Raw genomic sequence first — 15,301 nt, forward strand, 5'->3', positions numbered from 1 at the left:
GTAAAGCTAAGTACCTAATTACCTAAATACATTTTAGAACGATGAAAGAAACATCTAAATTTCTATGTATGGGTTATGCATTGAAAAGTTTAACCAAGTGGGTGTTATGAGTAATACTTCGATTTAGTTGAGTCTATATTGGGTACTTCGTTCATTAGTAAAAATTTTTGTTGAATGGCATGAAAATTGGAAATCTGTACTTTCGTTAAAAAAAAAAAAACTTTAAGACGGAGAATTTCTTAATTTTCTTAAGGTTATATAAAAACAAAGGTGGGTTCGTGAACTTGGTTTGAGTCTAAAAGAGAAAAATTGCTCATAAGAGCCGACTTAATGAAGAGATACGAGTTCTAAAACAAATGCAATGAAACTTCTAAACTATTAAATTTATCTACTAACTTACACACTTAAATAATGCATCAGCAAATTGTGAATAATTTCGAAAAGCTAAAAGAAAAGTCTACTTAATAAATACTGGCCCGTAGTCATAGTCAAAATAAAGTCGACTTTAAAGTTAGTTGCAGCTTTTTGACATAATTTTCAATGGGATATCTGTCAAAAAAGCTGCAACTAACTTTAAAGTCGACTTTATTTTGACTATGACTACGGGCCATTATGTATAATACCGGCGGTTTCAAAAAAAACTCTTCGGTTTCCGAATCCATGCCGGTCCCTTAGGTTCGATTGAAACCTGTAACCATATAAAAATCGGACAACATAAATATTGACTCGGATCCTCTTTTCTTAATATGAAAACGCACTTAATCCTGACACGCCTTTTAATGAATGAAAAGTAAAACGGTTCAACATGAAATGAAAACTTAAGGACCGCAATTTTCTGCATTATAAATACTTTCTGCTCTTAGCTTAGAGTTACGGATTCATTTTTCCAGCCACATTGTGTGTTATAAGACATGTTATTGTCACACAATTAAAATGAATATACTTTGAAGCTTGATAAGACTGAAAAAATAAGAATTCACAGAAAAAAAGTGAGGACGGGATTATTTCAAAAATAATACTACCTTCCAAAATTTATTTTCGACGTTAAGCGGTGTTTACATGAGGCGATTAGTTGAATCAAAAGTTTGCTGCCGAAAGCGATTCAACTAAAAGTTGCAGTTGGCCTCATGTAAACACCCTGAGACGGCTATTTAACGCCAATAAGCTTTTTAACTCATTACGTCGTCTTTCCATGGCCATAGCTTATGAACGAAGAATCTTAAAGCACCAATCGAGAGCGCATTTTGAAGAGCAAGAATCAGTGTTCAGTCTTAAATGTAAATCAATATACAATTAGAGTAAAAATCGAATTCCCGTAGTAAATTTGCATTTTATATTTTCGCTTTCATGCGAATCCAAAATTTTAAATTTTGCATGAGCAAGAAACTTAAAGCATTCACTAGGGATCTCTTTAAACCGCAATAGCGTCAAGAACTTTAAAAACCAATATATGTAAAGTAGCCATTAAAATATCAAATATTTCAATTCGATTTCTACCTCGGAGACGATCTACAGCTGCACAACATCCGAAACTTGCAGATCTATATTCATAATTACCGTGCTCTTAGTTACATATGTTTTTTCGTTTACATGTAAAGTCGTAAATCTGAAGAATGTACATACATATGTATTTTAATTAATCTACAGATATGTACGTATGTATATCGCACAGGTAATGTAACAGGCTGTAACGTAACAATACGGGTATTTTTTTGCAAATATGGACCAGAAAATTAATTTTATCAGTTCAATTAGCACGAAACTCTTAAACTCCATACTTAAGCCAAGAAACTGTGTGCCACTCTAAGAAAAGATTTTAGTTACGTCAACTAAATATGTTGCTCTCAATAAATGATTTGGCCAAATAATGTAATGGTTATGGTTTGCAAATCATGTATTGAGCGAAACATATTTAGCTGACTTTTTTCTTAGTGCTGCCTTTGAAAATACTCTAATAGGAGAACAGACTTTTTGGATATTACGAGTATGAGTCAGCTTTAAAAAGCGCTTCCTAAAATTGTAATGTAACTGATCGGTGTTAAAACATACTTAACTCCTGAGCAACAGGAGGTTCAATATATTTGATTTCATTATGAAAAGAGTTTAGTTACGTCAACTAAATATGTCTCTGGACACATGAATTGGTTGTAGTTACAATATTTGTTATTGTTACTTAATCAATAGTTGAGAGAAATATATTTGCTGATTTTTTTCTGAGTGCACTCATACACAGAGAAAAGAGTGTAGTTGCGTCAACTAAATAATTTTCTCCTCAACACATGGTAATGGTAACAGTTACGTTATTTGGTTATATATAGTTAACAAAGCATAGTTTGTGAGAAATATATTCAGTTGACTTTTTTCTAAGTGTACTTTCAGATCCAAGAAGAAAAACTTTCAGATAATTTTATTCTAGCAAATTTCAGCGGTATTTGTAAAGCAATGTGAGCCAAAATGTAATGTAACAGTAAGCGTTGTGGGTCATACATACATATGTACATATGTGTTTGCATGTATTTTGAACTAAACTACTTGGGTCTAAAAAGTACTACTCTAGATTCAGCACTTATTTGATTCGAAACAACCCCGCTTTTTAGTCATTCTTTTCAACACTTAATTAATTTATGCCCATTGATACAAAAAAAAACATACAGAAAAGCATACAATAGCAAACAGTTTTTTATACAATTACATAAATGCATATATATGTATGTATGTATTTAGTTTGCATTTTCTATCAGCGACTTCCGTCAATTGAAAATATTCCATTTCATCAAATGTTCAATATGTACATATGTACTTAAACGAAGATAACTTGAAGTGTTATACTAATAAACGCGAAATCCTCCCCTATTTTTTGTATGCCCCTTTCAAACACTTCTGCATTTAACAGTTAATTAAAAGAAATTGAATGATAAAAACAGGGAAATCAGTGTGTGTTTCGAATGTGACGCACTTCGTTTTTGTTACCACAATGCAACAACAAAGTAAAAAAGTCACATACTCGTACTACAAAATGTGGTAGGTTTATCAATACTTAATGTGCTAGAAACTGTCTATATACATATGCACATTAGGGTGGTCCAAAAAGAGTGAAGTATTATGTTTAACGCCCTCAACCCCTAGGATTGATCTATATGGAAATAAGTATACCCCTCTCCTGCAGAGAAACAGAGTTTTCCGATCGAAAAATATTGATTTTTAATTGTTTTATACCATTTCTACGAAAAGTTGTTTTTTCACATATAAAATACATGGAAAACTTTGTGAGCTTTTAGCGACCTCTAAATATTTTTTGATTTCAAAATAAGAAAAGGGAACTATTTTTTTCGGTACAGAAGGATCCTAGGGATGAGAGCATAAAAATTCCGATTTTATTTTTCACATGCATATTTTGACCACCCTAATGCATATACTTATGTATGTATATACGTCCATACATGCGAAGTGTCATATGTACATAAAAAAAACTTGAAACAGTAAATCCAGACAGTCAAAAGTGCCATGGGTATCTGATATTTGCTGGAGTAGCATCGATTAGCTGATTACGGAAATAATAGATAAGCAAGTATGGAAAACCATAGAATTTTTGGCAACAGCAGTAAATAATGCATTGAAAAAATACTTGCATATGTTCGCATGTGTGTATATGTTTGTACACGGCAGCATTTACATACGTACCCACATACATTTATATAAATACTATATCCACTGATAAGTGCTTAATTGTTAAATTAAGGTCAAAAATCATGAGTACTGCAAATGACCAGCATGGAGGAAAATACTTGAAGTATGTACTACCAAAAGTTTCGTGGCACAGTTTTTGGCGAATGAATATTTTTCAAAACTTCTTCCTTATATTTATTTAGTACAACAATTGTAGAACAATTTATTCAAAATGGCAGGGCTCTATTTATCCTCCAACAACGTAAGAGTCGGCCTGGCCATTCATTGATTTACAGTATGCACCTCAAAATTGGAAAATGTTCCAGAGTTTGGAAAACGGCTTGCTTTGCCATTTGGAAGACTTCACACATTTGCGTATCTTCAAAATGATAGATTACATCGACGGTTCCACATTTTCGTGTACATTTTTACATATTCCAAAGAAAAATTACGCATTCGCGAGAATGTTTTACTCACTCGGAAGAATTTTCGACCTTACAGTAAGGAAAGTTTTTCTCTGATCCAGAGATGGATTTTTGGTTCAGTGTATAAGGATCAATAAGGCTTTGATTTGTCAACTGGAATCCTTATTTGGAACAATACTTTTTTTTTCGTAAAACCACTGGTTACCGGCCAAATTTCATTCAAATCTCTATAAGCTACAGCTTGTGCTATGTTTTGATTTTTAAAAAGCCTGTGGTTCCAAGCGATGCTCTTCTGAATAAGCATTCGAGGAAGTACTCTGATTTCGTGGGCGGCGGAACAATAAGAAAAGTAAATTTTTAAAAAGTTACGATATGTAGATACATAGCGAGTATGTTATTGATGAAAATTGGTTAACAAGAAATATAATACAGTGACGAACATACATTCTATTGTAATTTCTTTACGCTTATTTAAAAAAACAAAATATAATTCATATTTACTACAATAAGCAACATAAAAGTAAAATCTCTAAACTTTGTGCATAACTCAGGAAATTTCAATAAATACTAATTTGAAACTTTCTAATCAGGTTTTTAAGAAAAATTCTAAGCAGGATCGCGCGGATTTTTGGCAACTTTTTTGCATAGGGTATTACTATTTTCTTCCATACAAAAAAAATTGTCAAACATACTTTTATATTTTTATAAAAAATTTGTGAAAAGAAAATATAGCATAAAACTTTGTATATATTCTCTGTGACAATACTATTGTTCGTCACTGTATATATTTACATTTTTTTTTTGTAAATTAATGTTTATATTTTTTTTTTGAAAGTATAGCTCACAATCTAACAAACTCCATGTTAGTCCGAATTTCGTAATTTGTAAGAAAAGTAGCAAAATTCGAACGAAATTTGAATTTTTTATAATTTGTTAGAAAAATTTGTTATTTGCAGTTTAGTAACTGCACTGTAACTACACAAAACTGTCAGATATATGTAAATGGAGAGTCCTAGCCACTTAAACTTGCATTTTATTTTATTAAAATTTAATGGGCTACAAAATAGCATGCTTAGAATTTATTGTTTTTTAATTCTGATTAAAAAGTTTTAAATTTTGATGAACATTTGAAGTTTAACGAATTTTTATAAATCTTTTATAAAGTTTGAAAATTTGACTTACTTGGTTTTTGTTAGATAGTGGGTTACAGTTTTATAAAAAAAAAATTAAACAAAAGCAAAGTAGCCAAAACATATTAAAGTGTAAAGGGTCCGTCTTTGGTGCCACCGTATGTATCTATTCATACCAAATTTTATTGGCGGTGACAGCTGCTGAAAATTAGCAAAATCATAGTGAAAAGTTACACAAATAATATAAAAGTATAAAAACACTGACTTTTCGCAAATGCCACTGCCAGGTGGGCTACCTGGCACCTTTGTGCTAATCAGTCTCAACGCAAGCATAACACATGCAAGTATTCAGATACTTATGTACATGCATGCATACATACATACATACATACACATGTACATATGTATGTAAGTACATACAACGATCATGCAATATGTAAAATTTTTTTCTTGCTTAAAATAAAATTAAAATAAAATGCAAACTTATAGAAATTTTCTGCATCAGATATTTTCAAAATGGGAAAAATTTGCATTATTTGGCAGTGGTCAGCCCAGAGCGCATGTAGTTGCGACAGCACACCATATACCAACAACTACGAGTATTTATTTGGCTGAGCTATGTCCTCAAGGACATTTTCAGTGTTGGCAGCCAAATGACACGAGCGCCAACCAACACCCAGCATTTATTTACACGTTCCAATTCAAAGTTATAAAAATATGTGACTCTAGGACACACACTCATTTACACAGCTGCATACATACATATGTATGTAGTATAACGTAAATGAGCATATTACATATTTTTTGCTGCGGAAGTTAGGCTGCTGTGGCAGCCATGGAATTTCTTGGCAACTTGCGCCAATTCTGCGTGCTACCGCAATATGTTCTTCAGCAGCACACCGTAGCAACAATGACAATTTTTTAAGGTTGTTGAGTAAAAATATGGGTTTGCTGAAACAATTTTTTCGTCACTTGTGCACATTATGTTCTTTTTTTGCTTGAGCTTCGAATACTTACTTTGGCCCGTTCTGGCACATTTTGTCAGTTTGCCAAGATGGTAAGCGGGTTGTGGGGAATTTTATTACATTATATTATATTATTATATGTATGTATAAATATCTGTGTAAGCATGTTCATACATACGTACATATATATGTACATACATGATATAGTAGGTACCTGCATAAGCTTTGCAAGAAATTTATGTGTCAATTAACTTATGTAAATCATAATATGTACAGAGGAATCCTATGTAATTAAACCTCTATGACAATACCTATCTTAAGCGATTAACGATTTTCGTAGAATTTATATACTGCTAGCTCAAAATAAATGCTTTCGTAACTCCACTCTCGGAGTAATTTTTGCACTTGGCAGTAAGCTACTTCTTACAAGCCAAACAGAAGCTCTGCATGAATGCGTTCAGATGTGGCATCTTTATGGTAGCCTACATCTGCCTGCCCTAACATCTCTCTCTCTCTCTCTCTCCTTTCCTCCTAAGATCCCTAAGGCCACTTCTGCTACTCCTACTCCTATTTTGGCCATCGAGGCCGATATCAGGAGCTTGGCCATTATTTCCCTCAGCAACGACTGGGTGCATCGAAAGGCTTCAGTGGAACTAAACTCATGGAGGACTAGCTACGTATGAGTATCTGTGTTCATTTAGTAAATATATCTGCAAATAACTTTTGTGATTACTAACTTATCAATGCCCGTGGCACAAACCATTTTTTCAAGGATTGGATATGAGGTTGGATTTATAACAGATTAAAAGTGTTTCTACACCCGGGACTTGTGTTTGTTCCTAAAAATCTACAAGAAGCAATCAAAAAACGTTGAGAGCAATACGAGCCAAAATAGTAAAATCAGTGCTGGGTTTCTGGGCTAATGAGTAATAGCCCAGTTATGCATACTTGCACTGCTATACCATTTTTACGTAAAAATCAGAACCCAGCAGAATTCTACATGTTAAGTGCTATGCGTTGGGTAACCTCTTACACACAAAGCCCGTTTAACAGATTCTTATGTGACAACCCTCATGCATAGCTAAGTATGCATAACTGGGCTATAACGATGGGAGTGAAAGAGCTTAAAAGTTTGCAAGCCCTATCTCTGAAATTCATTAATACACTTAACTATTACAAAGAGTCGTTATAGGTTTAACTAGAAAAAGGCAAAAAGAGTATGCTACAATGATCATAACCGGTATAATTCTAAAGCACTGTGCTATTGCATCGATGTCAACTTTGGTTGATATACCAGAGCTTACACTGTTGAAAGTCCTCAACATCATCTGGGATAGAAAGTGGAGCAGGGGCTGATTGACTAAACCGGCTTCTATCGTTTTTTTTTTTAAGATGTCTATAGGCGATTTTTTTTTAATCTTGATTTTTCGAATACTGAATAAAACGGATTTTTTTTTATCGATTTCTTTTCTGATTTCATACACTTCTTGACCCATACATAAAAGTTTTTTCCAGTTTAAGGGAAATCCGTAAATAGTTTTAAAATTATGCCCTACGTTGATTGAGGATGAAGAACGTTTTCTGTGTGTTTAGCCGAGCTTCTCTTCCAATTCTTGTTCTATTTCTTGATGGAGAGATCTACAGTTACTCCACCTTCGAAGAAGCTGTTTTATGGCGGAAGTACCTAGACTGGGAGGTTTGGCATTGACTGCCGAGGGGAGAACGCTATTTCAAAAAACTTTTTTTGATGTTGCTGTGGCCAGAAATTTAACCGTGGACCTCTTAAAATTATTAATAACTATTAAAAAAGTTAAAACAAGACCAAACGCGATTTGTTTGTTTTAAATAAAAGCTATCTTTAAAAGTTAATAGGTTTATTGTAATTTTTGGTCATGACTTCATACCATCATAAGCGTTTTCATTGTATGAAAACTATGTAAAATAAAACGGTTTATCTAGTTTTTTTTTTGATTTCAAAATCGAGAACCGGTTTTCATAAAATTGAAATTTTTCGAATAACTCGAATACTGGTTTGAAAAAAAGGCGAATAATCAAACACCCTACTATTCATATTAAGGCGAAAAATGTTTCTTCTGTTAATATCTTCAAACTTAAAATAATCTAACCTTAGAAGATCGATTTCTGCATACGATTATAAATAGATTGTTTTCAATTCCTTTAATTTCAATTATGCATTAATCGAGCTTCTTTGATTTCTATCTAACAATTCTGAGCTCATCTTTTTTCTCGCTCGCATTTGTCGCGCCGCACAGTGGTGCAAATGCACAATTTAGTATTTAAAAACGTCTAGAGCGTCTTGCCGGGTTAAAATTTTTTTTTAAATTGAAAGATAATTAAATTCTTCAGGGGTTTAAAAAGTTTAAAAAGGTTTTATTATTATTGCTACTTCTCTGCACTTTACACTAAAAATCAATATGTAAGAATCTAATTATCTTTAAAAAAAAAATAAATTATTCGTAAAGCTTTGTCGGCAGTCGACCTTTTGTACCACTGTGCGCCGCTCTATCCGCACAGAGTTTTTAATTTTTGTGAAATGTCTACATATTGTTTTCTGTTTTTTTTTATTATTTATTCTAATTTTTTTCTTAAGCTTGAAATGCTAATTAATTTTGTTTTTTTTTTGAGCAAATGCATAAGGCAGCGGAATTTTTGTTGCACTTGAACATGAAACAGGTTGCCATTTTTGTGTGTTTAGTTAATGATGAGTTCGATTTAATGATCGCATGTGGAACTGCGACTTTGAAAATAAAGATTACGCTGCATAATGTTTAGTAAATACGTGTATGTATGTATATACTTACATAGTAGCACCATTGGCCTTATTAATCGGAGGAGAGGAGAAGGTTAGATGTTTTAAAAGCTGGGTGTGTTGAAGTATGTATATTTTTGTAGGTATCTACATATACAAATATCTACTATTTATGTAATTTATTGAAACTTGAATCTCACCACGAAATCAAGGCATACAAACATATAGAAAACAGTGACAACATAGTACCTGTTTACTAAGTAGTTATTTTTATATCTAAAACGCCTTATGAAATGGTCAAGGTCATTATTAAGTGATAGATGTTCGCGAAGAAGAAGAAATAGAATTGAATGAAAAAATGAATTGTTAAAAAAGTCGCTGGCAAACGCGCTAAGGGAAAGGGAGAATCTATTTACATACTTACAACATTTAAACATTTAAAGGTAAAAGTAGCGTAGAAATATGATATAGAATTTAAGTGGAATACCTGTTTTTAGACCCCTACTTAAAAGAACAAATATTTTTATAATTTAATTTAAAACTGATTGTCTCATCGCCCTTCGTTTTTAGTACACTTCACTGAAGTGGCGATTTGTTAATGAAACTCAATAATAGCTCCATTCTTTTGCAACCGAGCTACAAAAGAACACTCGCTTAAATGATGAAATACATGCAAACCAACAACACAAACTCGGCTATTTATCCGAGTTCAGCCAGGTCGGTTAAAACATACGCGATCTGAAGAGTAGTGTTGTTAAGTGAGAAAACCGCTCTATTGTAAATTGTTAATGGGAAAGTGGAGAGGGAAATTTTTGTTTTCGTGTATACATGATTTATATTTTAAATAAGTATATATATTACGCAAATACCTCGCATAATTACTAATTTCTATTGTTTTTTTGTGTTTAAATCCGGTTGAACTAATCACATGTTGCTTGGCAGCTACCAGCACGGGTGCTTAAGTAGCTAAAAGGAAATTTTACCTAAGTTGAGCGTTCTTTTGTCTCTCGCTTACAAAAAAAATGCAGCTAATTCTTAATTTTTTGTTTACGGTTAGTATGAATACATTACTCAAACAGTAAATTGACAGCTACTTATTTATTTATTTGAAAAATAAACCTGTTCCAATCAATGGCTTCATATGTAAATATATACGTTAGTAATTTGCATATGAGTGCTCAAAGCACACAACATTTGAAAATAATTACTTAGAAAAAATAAGTGTTGGCAATTTTAACTATTTTTAAATCATCGCGCGCTTATACTTACTCAAAATTTGTTTCTAAATCCAAGCGTACGTTTCCATACATGTATTTAGTTGTGAAATGTGTAAAAGATTGTGTAACGTTAAGTTAACACCCACTGGCATTTACGTCGGTACTTGTAATTCGCCTTCGTTGTTTTGTGCATGAAAACTGATTTTGAGCCGGAAATAATTGCTGTGCTATTGGCAGCATAGAAAAAAAAGATGTTTCAAGGTCAAAACTGTGTGCGTTATTCAATAGATAAAGAAGACACTTGTGAGCAGCCTTAGCGATATAATATACATAATCGATAAATCAAGTTTTTTGTTAATAATCATAAAAATACAAACTTTTACATGCGTAGATGTGTGGACACGCACACCTAATCGCTGAAAATGGCGTGATTGGTGACCGTCTTCAAAAGATGCGCAACTCAAAAATTCGATCCGGAAATATAACTGCTTGCGGATCGTACAGACTCAACGCAAGCTATACAAACAGTCGTCTTCTAGTGAGAGAATATAACCATGAAAAAAAAATAATTTAATTAATTTGAGAAAAATCCTACGAATTGATTTATGCCAAAAAATCAACCAAAATTATTTTGGAGTTGTGACTCTTTTGAAGACGGTACGATATGTACTTAACCCCTTGCAGCTGACGTGACTAAACTTTCGCAATTCCACTGATGTGAAGTCTGTCAGACACCAATTTTCTACACCTACATATATTTCTTAGCTATTCATTAATGAACGCCTTTTCGATTTTCATCGAAAATTCAATCAATGTTTTAAATATCTATCAATGAAATATTCGTGGAAAAATGTACATAAGTATATGACAAAAAATAGACAATCTGACTATAGCGGCCAAAAATAGTAAAAACGAATTAACGAATTCTGAAAAGGCAATTACGCAGATTCATGGCAAAATATCAAACCAATAGAAATCAAATGCTTATTTGCAGTTATGGAACGAGCAATGTAACAAAACAAAATGTGTAAGAAAAATTTTTAGTCTTAGGATAAAAGCCATCTTATTCGCCACTCGTGGGGAAAAGCTTTACTACCAGAAAGCACTTGTAAATTATTTTGCCTGCACCGCTCCAACAGTCACAATAGCCAAGCGTGCAAAGCAGTCGAGACCTCGAGTAATCCTTTTTTCTAGTTTCAATTCTTTTTTTATTTTTTTAATTTAATTTTCTTTAAATTATTAGATTTCATTGTCCTAAAAAAAATTACTCGCAACTTTTTTTAAATTAATTTGATCTTCAGAAACTTATTGGTTTTTAATTTCCTTTTGGATTTTATTGTTTTAAAGAGAAAAAATATTTGTATTTAATCTCATAAAATTTTTCGAAATGAATTTTTTATTTTTGTTTCTTTTCTCAATATAATTTTTATTTAATTTAAAATCATAACATTTTTAGTAACATATATATATATTTTTTTATTTATTTTAGTTGACATTTTTTCTTTTTAGTTTAAATATCTCTCTGCAACTGGCACTCGCCTCTAATCTTTGCATTGGATTCGCAGAATGTTTCTTTAAAGCTTTCAAAGCAGTTAAATTTTGTGCCAACTATCTTTTTATTAAACATACAACATGTTCAATAGTGACCTTGGCTTGGATTGATAGATAAAAGATAGAAATTACAGCAGAAAAAGTTAACTTCCTGGTGGTTCTGAAATTCATTAAAACATTGCGTTTATATTCCGTGATCAGGTGTCACAGTCCTGTTCTAACCGTACCAGTCGTTTTTTCTGTCTTTTTATCTCGCGCTTGCTCTCTCTCTCTCTCTCTATCTATGTGTTCGTGTGTTTGTGTATTTATTTAATCAGCTTTGTCCATCATATCATTAATCGATGGTCGATAAGTTAATCGATCTGCAGTTTAGTGATCAGCTTTTTTACTTACAGTCTCTTTTTCAGCCAGCTCATTGTAAAATTTTATTCGAATAATGAATGTGTTTACCATTAATCGTATTTTATTGCATAATTACATACATACTTACATACATATGTATATAAATATAAGCGCAAAAATATCGATAAATCGCTATATATTTATTACTATTTAATGTTGTCTTTGTACTTATATTGTTATTCTTATTGTTATTATTATTATGCTGCATTTATTCATAAATATTTTTTTCTTTTTTTCTTTTTCCATACAAACAAAAATCAAATAATCGATTCGCACATTCAAATCCACCACAAAACCACCACTACCACAACCACCACCACCACCACCACTACTACTACTATGTACTACTATTACTACTACTACTACTACCACCACCACCACCACCACAACCACCAACTACCACTACCATCAAAAATAAAGGATCAATAAAAAGCATCCCATAAAAGTTTGCGTGTTGCATTTGCTTTTAGCGACGAATTCACCAAGATCAAGAGTAGCAAACAGACCTCAGTGAACCGTACAACCACCAAACAATTCAGCCATCAAAACAAAGTCATCAGATAAGATCAGGCCAAACTATCCCAAGCAGAGTATCTAAACACCTTAGTGCTGTAAAACAAAAACCACAGTGTCGGCGTCGCAGATCGGAATAACGGTGCAAGATACAGTAAAATTATAAACGATTGCCAGTAGCCAAAGTGCGAAGCAGAGCAAAATAATAAAGCAAAAGCAAAAAAGCTGTTAAGCTTGATAAACAGGCTGTAACTCAAAAAAGTATCTGCTGCCGATCTGGTCGATCTACACGAAAATTAATCGCATCTACTGCATTGCATCGTCCCGCATCGAGTTGAATTAAAAAGCCAAAACAAAAAAGAAACAGGCAAAAAATCACATCGTCTCGCATTTGCATCTCTGCATCCACAAATCTGCTTTAAACAGTGAATAATCATCATTGCGACACCACATTGGGCAGGCAAAAGGGCGAATAATTAGATAATATAAAAAAAAACACATACAATCAGCTCATATGCGTTTACGAAACGAAAGCGAGTTTTAAAACGCGCAAATAGGAGTGAGAGAGAGCAAGCTGTTGAAAAAAAAATTAAAAATCAAGCAGTCAAACAAGAGTCTGACCGTGAAAGGAGCGCGTTGTAGATGTAAATTCAAAGTCAGTCAGAGCAGATCGTCCATAGTAAGATCGCTCGCAACACCAAAGTTATTCATTTGAGAAGTTTATAGAAAAGTTCAAAAAGACAAAAAAAAAAAACAATAAAAAAGAAACAGACACAACAAACACCTCAGTTCAATCATTACCGACCAACCAAATCCAAATAAAAAGTAAATAAAAGTTTACAAAGCACGTGCTGATAAATTACCAAAAACTTAACAAAAGCGCAAGCAAGTAAGCACTTAACTAAATCAGGCAAACGTCTATGCCAAAGCACTAAAACAAAGCTAACAAGCAGCAACCAACCAAAACATACTCACACACTTCAAGTTATTCAAGAACAGTTAGTAGCGCGAGTAGTAAAAATTCAGGTTAAAATGGCCGAAGACGCAGCTATGGAAACATGCCCAAGCCCCGAAATCGGCGATTCTAGAAAAAGGCCACTAGATACCGATCCGGAAAATGAACAAACCAAACGCTCACATTTCAGTTCCGGTAAGTCTGTTATAAATTGTCTCTATCATTTACAGTTCACAAATAGTTAAACGGAAATTGTTTAGGTATCCCATAAACGAACTTACTTCTATTTTCTATAACTCTATCTAAACTCTTTCGTTAGTCTCTTGCTCTCTCGTACGCTCCTTGTTTTCACATGTAAACTCATTTTCTCTCCTGCTTTTACTGACTATCTTCTTCTATCAACATTTCTTTTTATGGTTTTGTCAATCGGGCGCGCGCTCTCTCTCCCTCTGTGTCTGTCTGTGCCTCGGTGTACCAGCCGATGGACATGGAGCCAACACAGTCTGTAGTTATTTTTTTTTTTTACCTTTTCTCACGGCATATAAGTTCGTATGTGTATAGCATTTTAAAACTGGGTACATCTGTGTGTGATGCATTCACACTTCTCATTGCAATTGCATCCATAACTCCGCGCTCTTCAGAAACCATTCATTTTGGCCTATACTCAAATCGACTTTGAAAATTGAAACACTCAAAAACGATGATCCAATTTGGATTAAGTGTACGCTTATGACCCATAAAGTACATACATACATTTTATCTTATGTGATTTAAATACGTGAATAGTTAAGCTAAGAAATATAAAGCATATTTTCACATCAAATTGATTTACATAATTCGCTGAATGCTCATTGTTTAGATAAGGCTTTTAAATGTTTTCAATGAAAAGATTTTCATGTTGTATTGGGCTTTTAAGTACATAATTCAAGGGTACTAATATGTATTTTATTTATTTTTTGAACTTGTGCATAACTCACGTAAATCAAATGCATATGTGCTCGTATTAATAATTTTGTGACTTTGTTTGGAACATTAGTTATTATGTGTGTTTCGTTAGGGGAGATGTATCATTCTGATGTCACTTTGAAAGCAAAAATTCCTATAGACAGCTGGATAAAATGATGCAGAGCTCCGTGGAAATATGCCCAAAGGCATCTATATATTGATACGCTAACATAAATTTTGTCACCGTTGGCGATTCTACCGAACCGTTACCGGAATTTATCGAATCATTTAAGTTTTTAGTTATCGAAACTTATCGCAACGTATCGAATTATTTAAATTGATCAATGTCTATTGAGAAATTTATAGACACAGAAAATTAGTTGTAGAAATTTACGGATAGCTATCGAGCTATAAAAATGTATAGATAATCGAAATGTATCAATTTAATGAAATTTATCAATTTATCGATATTTATTGAATGATAATTATTTATAGAATTACCGAAATTTTTCGGGTTAACGTAATGCATCCAGTTCTTTCAACTAATCGAATTATCGATATTTATTGATTTACTAAAATTTGTTGATTTATCGAACCGAAGTTTGTTGAAATTTCGAAATATCAAAATTTCAAGTTTGTATAAGTCTATGATTGCTTATCGAATTTTATCGTATTACCATGTGTAACGAGTTATCGAAATTCGTCGACAGCTTTCGAAAAGTCTGGTGTTATCAAAACTGATCGAGTTAGTGAAATGTATAG

At 32.8% G+C, this 15,301-nt stretch overlaps 1 protein-coding gene across 12 annotated transcripts in view; it reads left to right on the plus strand.

The window, feature by feature from the left end:
* The window catches only part of LOC118737481 (RNA-binding protein Nova-1), a 290,538-nt gene that overhangs the window by 63,766 nt on the left and 211,471 nt on the right, over window positions 1-15,301 (plus strand). For all 12 annotated transcript variants that reach the window (XM_036468008.1, XM_036468018.1, XM_036468011.1 and 9 more), the window contains one exon: window positions 12,547-13,789. In XM_036468008.1, the coding sequence (XP_036323901.1) occupies window positions 13,672-13,789 (118 nt within the window). In that variant the 5' untranslated portion in view covers window positions 12,547-13,671. The remainder of the gene's footprint in view (window positions 1-12,546; window positions 13,790-15,301) is intronic.

This window comes from Rhagoletis pomonella, unplaced genomic scaffold, assembly GCF_013731165.1.
Source record: "Rhagoletis pomonella isolate Grant_MI unplaced genomic scaffold, Rhpom_1.0 Rhpom_scaffold_00004, whole genome shotgun sequence".
In the NCBI taxonomy this organism is placed as follows: Eukaryota; Metazoa; Arthropoda; class Insecta; order Diptera; family Tephritidae; genus Rhagoletis; species Rhagoletis pomonella.